General features: G+C 43.3%; 1 protein-coding gene across 1 annotated transcript; it reads right to left on the reverse strand.

Moving 5' to 3' along the window:
- Positions 1-1427: 1427 nt before the first annotated feature.
- LOC140065600 (dispanin subfamily A member 2b-like) lies at positions 1428-7791 on the reverse strand. Its single transcript, XM_072113187.1, has 2 exons — positions 7563-7791; positions 1428-1660 (listed from the first exon to the last, which is right to left on the reverse strand). Exons 1-2 carry the CDS (start codon positions 7728-7730, stop codon positions 1496-1498), a joined length of 333 nt encoding a protein of 110 aa, XP_071969288.1. The 5' UTR covers positions 7731-7791; the 3' UTR covers positions 1428-1495.
- Between the last annotated feature and the right edge of the window lie 1914 nt (positions 7792-9705).

The raw sequence follows: 9705 nt of genomic DNA on the forward strand, positions 1-9705 counted from the left end.
GTGTTTGTTACAATGTCTCAGTGTGTCTTTGTCTTGGAGTAGAGTTGCCCTTTAATATCGCTCATACAGAGGACTTATTTTGGTACAGCGCCCCCGATGTGAAGAATGGAGCCTGTGTGACACGTCGCTTGTTCTCTGTGACATCTGCTCTGCATGGAGGGCGGCCAGCCACACTGCCAGACCTCCAGTAATTAGTCAAAATAAAACCCCCACGACTCAGCCGACCCCTGATAGAACGTCCACATTCCTTCCACATGACAACACGGAATCTCATAGACTCACACGCAGTGAGAAGCGCAAGTTCTGGCAATGCCTCCCCCAAAAAAATTTTTTTTGAAGAATATTTTTGATTATCTTAAGCCACTCCCCCTTGTCAAATAAGATGGAATGGGTCTATTACCTTTTATAAGTCTGCCCATATACACTTCTTCTAAAATCCTCACCGTTTTCAAGATTGAAAGACAAAGTTTATCAGAAAGTAATGTCATACATAGACTGTCCCTTTAAAGGGAACCTGTCAGCAGGTGTGACGATGCAGGACCTTCGGCCGATATTGGGTATTCAGAACTTTTTTTTTTATGAATAACTGTTCTACGCTCACTATTTCTGTTAGTTCTTTTGGGAAGTAACAATCTACGAGGAGGATCCTGGTAGTTGCATCCCAAAGTTTTTAATAATCTTCTCACATGTTCCTCGATGTGAGTAGATTTTTTACGCGTTCACACGTTGCGTTTTTCTTGCGTTTTTAAAAGTGATTTGCCTAATTATTTTATTGCTACCATTTGCATTTAAAAAATGCAGTGTAAACGCGATGTTAACAAACTCGTTAACAACGCATTAACACATGCATTTTGTTAACACAACATTGACACATAGTAGCGTTTTGTAAACATTGATGTAATTAGCCAACTCTCCTCTTCTCAGCTGTTGTAATAAGTTTCAAATAGCTATGTAAAAGCAACGTGTGAACACGGCTTAATGCACTCAGGAAAGAGAAAAGCAGTGTGAGGACAGGAACCAAAGGTCCCGTCCTAGAATGTACATAAATCATCCTCTGTCCGGGTGCTACTTAAAACACACATAATTGTATAACAACACATCTCTTTGGGGACCATATCTAACACTGCCTGTAGAGAGAACAGAGCACAGCAGTGTGAGGACGCCCTCCAGTGTAGTCCAATACCTATCACAGTTTCCCGTTGAGGTGCCGACTAATGACATAGGTTGGCTCAGATTTTCTTTATTGTCCCATCACTAAGAAATTATAATATTCTAATGATTTTGCTCTTTAGAGTGAATTCCAGAGAGGAGGTGCAGCACTAGAGAAGTCCTGAATTGGATTTCCATACTGTCTTACCTTTCCCTTTTTAGCATTGGAGAAAGTACCCCCCTCCCCCACCCATAGAAGCAGGACAGCACACGGCGGCCATTTTTAGAGGGTTTTTAATTTGCCTCCCGGATGGGCCACCCGCCCAGTGCACCCACTTTTTTTCTTTTAGTGGGGGGTTTTCTGGGCGTGGAAAATAACAACAAAATAAAGGACCAGAAATAAAATGCTTAAGATGACTCCGATGACGGTGGCGGCGACGTTCAGGGCGTAGGCGGTGCGGGAGTGCTTGGCGGCGGTGAACGTGTCATTCTGGTGAGTGGCGTCGCGGGTCTGTGAAGGAAACGGAGAGAGAGATCCATTAACACCAATGGAAAACATCAAAAATCCTAGATTTAGTCCTATCTGTTTCTGGGAAAGCTGGGTGACAAGTTATTGTAACCGCCCAGCTTTTTTAGTGGAACAATGGCTGGTATCATGGCAACTGTTATAGCTCCCCTAGTGGTTGCCACTTAACTAGGGTGTAATATAGGTAACAAGTAATATGGCCACCATTATAGCCCCCACCCAGCTTTACCAGATATAGTAAAGGGGACACACAATCTAGCCGCTACTTAGCATCATAAGGCCTCTTTCACTCACCTTTTAAGGTGAAAAGTTGTGTGAATAGCAATGTGGCCAATGTTATACCATCTTGATAGTTGGTACCTACCCAACTTTCCCAGGGTAAAGGTGAGAAGCTGAATGACCACCTTTACAGCTTAGAAAGGGCTATCTATCACCCCACTTTCCTAGGATAAAAGATGGGTAACATCCATATAGGCACCATTATTACTCCCCCAGGGGTATCTACCACCCAGCTTTCCCAGGGTAAGGGATGGTTAACATGCTGTACAGGCACCCTTATTACTCTCCCAGGGGTATCTACCCAGCTTTCCAAGGTAATGGATGGGTTACAAGCTACATGGGCATCATCATTACTCCCCAAGGGGTATCTACCACCCAGCATTCCTAGGGTAACAAGTTGTACGACCTCCATTATTACGTCCCCAGGGGTATCTACCCAGCTTTCCATGGTAATGGATGGGTAACAAGCTATACAAGCAACATTTTTACTACCCCAGGGCTATCTACCCAGCTTTCCTAGGGTAACGGATGGGTAACAAGCTATGCGGACACCATTATTACTCCCCAGAGGTATCTACTCAGCTTTCCAAAGTAATGGATAGGTAACAAGTTATAGGGCCACCGCTGTAACTCTATACTGGTTTCTGCGCATCTTTCCTAGGGGCCAATATACGGGGCACATAATATAGTGAAGCTGAGTATAGAGCACTGTAGACACCATTATCCTTCTGCTTCATTGCAACCCAGCTTTCCTAGGGTAATAATGGTAATAATATGTTTCATGGCTACGGGGGTTCCACCCAGCTTTCCAAGTGGCAGATATAAGTGAGACCCAAATGGACATCAGTGTATACTCTTCACAATGGTCGCCACCCAGCTTTTTCAGAAACTATCATTTGGAGCCACCATTATACTTCTCCCAGGGTTTGCCACCCAGCTTTCCTGGAGCCCTAAAGGGCAATTATGCCATGTTATATTACATATTCAACTTTTTTTCCTGTTTTTAGCAAATTTGCCTTTCGGTGGTTGCGAGGAAAGCTGAGTGACAGCCAATACCCCCCTTGTTAGATGAGATCACCAGAGAATGGGATCACAGTAGTCACGTGACGGGCGCCCTCATCTCCCCATGCCAGGGGGTACAATGCCAGCGTTGTCTGGGCACATTCTCCTACAACTCTGTAAAACAATTCCTCATGTTTGCACATGCGGTGCGCTCTACAACCCTCTGAAGGAAGACGGATCGTGACTGGGGCGGATAGTTTGTAGAATGTTCCGTTGGCAGAAACCTATGGAATTTTATTCCCTCGTAAAACCATTGTGTAGTGTGGGGTGCGGTGGGGTAAACGCTGCTTTCTGGCAATCCATCATGTTTTATATCATCAACATGTTCACAGCAGCACAGAGTATTTCAGGAGAGTAGTAATGTGTGATAGGTCACTGACAAGTAGGTTATCTCTGCCAGACAAGCAGCACAGAGTATTTCAGGAGAGCACTATGCTGTGATAGGTCACTGAGCAGCACAGAGTATTTCAGGAGAGCACTATGCTGTGATAGGTCACTGACAAGGTGTTTCCCTTTACCAGACAAGCAGCACAGAGTATTTCAGGAGAGTACTATGCTGTGATAGGTCACTGAGCAGCACAGAGTATTTCAGGAGAGCCCTATGCTGTGATCAGTCACTGACAAGGTGTTTCCCTTGGCCAGACAAGCAGCACAGAGTATTTCAGGACAGTACTGTGCTGTGATTGGTCACTGACAAGGTGTCTCCCTTGGCCAGACAAGCAGCACAGAGTATTTCAGGACAGTACTGTGCTGTGATTGGTCACTGACAAGGTGTTTCCCTTGGCCAGACAAGCAGCACAGAGTATTTCAGGACAGTACTGTGCTGTGATTGGTCACTGACAAGGTGTCTCCCTTGGCCAGACAAGCAGCACAGAGTATTTCAGGAGAGCCCTATGCTGTGATAAGTCACTAACAAGGTGTTTCCCTTGGCCATACAAGCAGCACAGAGTATTTCAGGAGAGTACTATGCTGTGATAGGTCACTGACAAGGTGTTTCCCTTGGCCAGACAAGCAGCACAGAGTATTTCAGGAGAGCCCTATGCTGTGATAGGTCACTGAGCAGCACAGAGTATTTCAGGAGAGCACTATGATGTGATAAGTCACTGACAAGGTGTTTCCCTTGGCCAGACAAGCAGCACAGAGTATTTCAGGAGAGTACTATGCTGTGATAGGTCACTGACAAGGTGTTTCCCTTGGCCATACAAGCAGCACAGAGTATTTCAGGAGAGTACTATGCTGTGATAGGTCACTGACAAGGTGTTTCCCTTGGCCAGACAAGCAGCACAGAGTATTTCAGGACAGTACTGTGCTGTGATAGGTCACTGACAAGGTGTTTCCCTTGGCCAGACAAGCAGCACAGAGTATTTCAGGAGAGCCCTATGCTGTGATAGGTCACTGAGCAGCACAGAGTATTTCAGGAGAGCACTATGATGTGATAAGTCACTGACAAGGTGTTTCCCTTGGCCAGACAAGCAGCACAGAGTATTTCAGGAGGGTACTATGCTGTGATAGGTCACTGACAAGGTGTTTCCTTTTACCAGACAAGCAGCACAGAGTATTTCAGGAGAGTACTATGCTGTGATAGGTCACTGTCAAGGTGTTTCCCTTGGCCATACAAGCAGCACAGAGTATTTCAGGAGAGTACTATGCTGTGATAGGTCACTGAGCAGCACAGAGTATTTCAGGAGAGTACTATGCTGTGATTGGTCACTGACAAGGTGTTTCCCTTTACCAGACAAGCAGCACAGAGTATTTCAGGAGAGCCCTATGCTGTGATAGGTCACTGACAAGGTGTTTCCCTTGGCCAGACAAGCAGCACAGAGTATTTCAGGAGAGCACTATGATGTGATAAGTCACTGACAAGGTGTCTCCCTTGGCCAGACAAGCAGCACAGAGTATTTCAGGACAGTACTGTGCTGTGATTGGTCACTGACAAGGTGTCTCCCTTGGCCAGACAAGCAGCACAGAGTATTTCAGGAGAGTACTATGCTGTGATAGGTCACTGACAAGGTGTTTCCCTTGGCCAGACAAGCAGCACAGAGTATTTCAGGAGAGCCCTATGCTGTGATAGGTCACTGAGCAGCACAGAGTATTTCAGGAGAGCACTATGATGTGATAAGTCACTGACAAGGTGTTTCCCTTGGCCAGACAAGCAGCACAGAGTATTTCAGGAGAGTACTATGCTGTGATAGGTCACTGACAAGGTGTTTCCCTTTACCAGACAAGCAGCACAGAGTATTTCAGGAGAGTACTATGCTGTGATAGGTCACTGTCAAGGTGTTTCCCTTGGCCATACAAGCAGCACAGAGTATTTCAGGAGAGTACTATGCTGTGATAGGTCACTGACAAGGTGTTTCCCTTTACCAGACAAGCAGCACAGAGTATTTCAGGAGAGCCCTATGCTGTGATAGGTCACTGACAAGGTGTTTCCCTTTACCAGACAAGCAGCACAGAGTATTTCAGGAGAGCCCTATGCTGTGATAGGTCACTGAGCAGCACAGAGTATTTCAGGAGAGCCCTATGCTGTGATAGGTCACTGAGCAGCACAGAGTATTTCAGGAGAGCCCTATGCTGTGATAGGTCACTGAGCAGCACAGAGTATTTCAGGAGAGCCCTATGCTGTGATCAGTCACTGACAAGGTGTTTCCCTTGGCCAGACAAGCAGCACAGAGTATTTCAGGAGAGTACTATGCTGTGATAGGTCACTGACAAGGTGTTTCCCTTGGCCAGACAAGCAGCACAGAGTATTTCAGGAGAGCCCTATGCTGCACATAGTATTTTTGCAGATCTTTTGGGAGGTTAAAGACTGGGAAACATTAGAGATTTGTGGTTTCTCCAGCAGAACAGACGATTCTTGGAGTAGACTTTGCTGATTCTAAGGAACATTCCACAAGAAAGTCTTGGCGCTCCCAGCAGCACAGAGTATTTAAGCAGTGTGTGTTTTGATCTAGATGAAGATTACAGACTGAGAGACACGTAGCGGAAGGAGGGATGAATGTAAAGTCTCTGCTTGAGGCAAGCTATAGAATAGCGCCCCCCTCCAAGTGTAATGTATCAGGTTCTTCTTAGTGAGTGGGTTCTCCATACTGTGTCTCCATGAAATCGGGTGTGAAGAGAGATTAAATTTAGGTGTCAAGTCCTGCACCCCTGATACTGCCCCCCCATCTCACTGTAAGTGGTGCTGCCTGAGGCAAGAGGCTCAACTCGCCTCATGGCTGGTGCAACCCTTGAGGGGAAGCAACCACATTTAGCTACTCTTATAAGAGGTAAAATACTGAGAGTGGAAGGAGAGTATTTCTGGAGATGGGTGTACTGACAAAAGTGATCTTTAGGGAAAGGAACATGCCGCAGTTATGTGGGAGGTTATAGAGCAGAAGGAGCGAGTTCACAGTCCGCAGCACAGAGTATTTCAGGAGATGAGTGTGTTCTCATAGGAGTGAGGACTACAGAAACAAACAGTATTTGGGGAAAGGAATTTGCTGTGGTTCTGGGAGGTGAAGAGTGTGGGGGGTCTTCTAGTAAAAGGGGCAAAGTAACTGCCAGCAGCACAGAGGATTTCAGATGATCGGTATGTTCTAACAGGGGAGGGGTAATGATGTAAGAAAGAATCTGGATTCTCGTTTAGGGAAAGTAATGCACTGTCTTTCTGGGAAGTTGTAGCCAATAATGTGGGAGGTTGTATAGTATAAGGAGCCAAGTAACTACCAGCAGCACAGAGGATTTCAGAACTATGAGTAACACAGGGTTTGGCCATAACAACATGAACTTTTTAAAAGAGGGATAGTTCTGTTTCCTAATCTGTCTGTAAATGTGGTCCTGACATAGAACTTCCACATGTATAGAAAACAACATAAAATACAACATAAAAATGCAGCAACAATCACAACTATAGAGAGGAAAAGAGAGAAAGAAATCTAAAGTAAAATGGCAAAAGTTAAGTAAAACATAAAAAACAACAAAGGAAAGATAACACCTTGTAAAAATGCTTAATGTTTAACAAAATAGCAATGATAATAAAAAAACAACATGGTGCAAGAAATGACTCAAAACAGACTAAATAGAATAAAATAATAAAGACAAAATAAATAAAATACAAAGTAATAATAAAAAAACAACATAATCAATAATACAAATGATAAAAGTATAGAAAAGTACTGAAAAATAACAGAATAATAAATGCTAATAAATAAACATATATTATAAATAATAATAAAATGAATAATAAAATATAGAAAAGTAGTCAACAAACATAGAGCTAAATAATAATGAAACATAATAAATAATAATAATAAAAAAAACCTCGAAAGACAAAAAGGAATGTAAAAATAATATAAGACAAAAATAATAGCATCATTAGAAATGTTAATAGGAAGGGAATTGCTAGAGAGAAATAAATGCAATAAAATGAATATAAAAGTGGTGAAAAACTTTAAAATGAAGAAAAAAAAAAATGTAAACAAGTAAAAAATATCTAAAAAAAAAAAAACTCGATGTGAGAGCATGAAACCGTTAATAGTAAGTGAAGATTTTTTTTCTGGGTAGCTACCTTGATGGAGAAGATGATGGCGGCGAGGCCGATGGGCAGGCAGCAGCAGACCAGGTTGATGATGGACCAGATGAGATAATCCTTGTGTGGCGGCTGGTAGGACACGGGCCCGGGCTGGACCGTCACCACGTTGGTAGCAGGTTGGTACATTTTCTTGTCTCCCTCCATTCACACTTGCAGTAGACTTGTGTGAGACTCCTGTGCTCGTTCTGCTGTGTGCGCTCTGCTCCAGACACATTTATGTAGAGTGGGCGGAGCTCCAGAGGAAAGTGATATGAAATAGTTTACATGATTTCTTAAAGGGGCACCTGTTACTGAGAAACACTTCATAATATACTGTGAGGAATGTCAGGAATGTGGATCTTTGAACTATTTGAACATTTAGGCAATTATAGTCGTAATCATTCCTTTGTGTGACTGTGAAATATAGATTTTTTTATTCCAGGATTGTTGCTGGACTTAGGGAAATTGATGAATTTCCATTTGAAGTTCTCTCCACTGAACTGCTCCAAAATCCCTCTACTCTGCGTCCAGCTTAAGAAGGCGGGCACATGCACTATGAGAAGGGGGTATGATATGGGTACTGGGTGGCAGAGGGGCTGAATTATACCCCCAGGCTATGTCAGAGTGACTAATTACAGATCAGCACCGCCCCCTGACCAGAGCTCATTAGAATATTTCCCTAAACTTTGATGTTCAGGATAGCTTGAAAAAAACAGCCAATCAGACAGTTCCTAGCTTCTAGCAACCCACAGCCATGTTGGGACCCCCAATGATTTCAATGGAGTCTGGATTTGGGTTCAAGTTCAACTTTTTTCCGAAGTTTGGCAAACTCCATGAATCGGAAATTCAACAGGCTAGCTCAACACTAGCCGCAGAGAAATACTGAGGAGCTCAGCATTGTTCTGTTATTTAAGTATATTATATGTGTAGGCCAAAGTGTGGTCAGTTGTGTTGTGGTATTGGACAATATAATTTAGGAGCACAGTGTGATCAGTTATGTGGTATTGGATAATATTATTTAGGAGCACAGTGTGGTCAGTTGTGTGGTCGGGGATAAATATTATTTAGGATCACAGTGTGGTCAGTTGCGTGGTAGGGGATAAATATTATTCAGGAGCATAGTGTGGCCAGTTGTGTGGTAGGGGATAAATATTATTAAGAAACACAGTGTGGCCAGTTGTGTGGTAGGGGATAAATATTATTTAGGAGCACAGTGTGGTCAGTTGTGTGGTAGGGGATAAATATTATTTAGGAGCACAGTGTGGTCAGTTGTGTGGTAGGGGATAAATATTATTTAGGAGCACAGTGTGGCCAGTTGTGTGGTAGGGGATAACTATTATTTAGGAGCACAGTGTGGCCAGTTGTTGTGCTAGGGGATAATACTATTTAGGAGCACAGTGTGGCCAGTTGTGTGGTAGGGGATAAATATTATTTAGGAGCACAGTGTGGCACACTACTAATAACTTCCCACATATAGAATCAGCTTCTTGGGGAATGGAGGATGTTTCCCTTCTGCTGCTTTCAATTTGCAGTTACAGGGCCTTTGGAGGACCTTCAAAGGTCCTGAAAAGGCTCTTGTGTACATATGTATTGTGAGCAGGAACAGATGTACAAGGATTTCTTGGGTGAAGGTTCTTCTCAGTATAAAATTTGGTGGGTGCTTTGGATCGCCATGGGCCCCCTAGAAGGCTTGGGCCCCGGGTTACCACCCAAACTGTCTATATTATAATCCACTTCGGGTCACAAAATGGACTTTGACCAAACGATTCTCCATAGAAGATAAGTAATAAGCTACATGGCTGACACCCAGGCAATATAACCAACCTTATAGCTCCTATGAAGGTTGTCACCCAGGGGGGAAAGCCAGGTGACTAGCAATGTAACCACCCAGCTTTCCCGGAGCCCAGGAAAACAATTTTACAAAGTTATAAAGTTTATATCCTGATGTATTATTTATTTATTTATTTTTCATTTTTAACATTTTTTTTTTTTTTACATTTTTTTAATAAAAAATTTATTTTTTATCAAAACACATCAGGATAACATCCCAAAATCCAAACTTAGTACAATTTCTACTAAAACGGATGTCCGATGTTCTCAGCCACCGCCGGGACTATTTTGTTTGTTTATTTGTATAACA

The sequence above is a fragment of the Engystomops pustulosus genome, chromosome 6, assembly GCF_040894005.1.
Source record: "Engystomops pustulosus chromosome 6, aEngPut4.maternal, whole genome shotgun sequence".
In the NCBI taxonomy this organism is placed as follows: Eukaryota; Metazoa; Chordata; class Amphibia; order Anura; family Leptodactylidae; genus Engystomops; species Engystomops pustulosus.

Bases quoted from the DNA above. Each gene is read 5' to 3' on its own strand.
- LOC140065600 (XM_072113187.1), bottom strand. From the start codon at position 7,730: ATGGAGGGAGACAAGAAAATGTACCAACCTGCTACCAACGTGGTGACG. The intron at 1,661-7,562 runs GTAGCTACCCAG...TTTCCTTCACAG, and splicing joins CCATCATCTTCTCCATCAAG to ACCCGCGACGCCACTCACCA.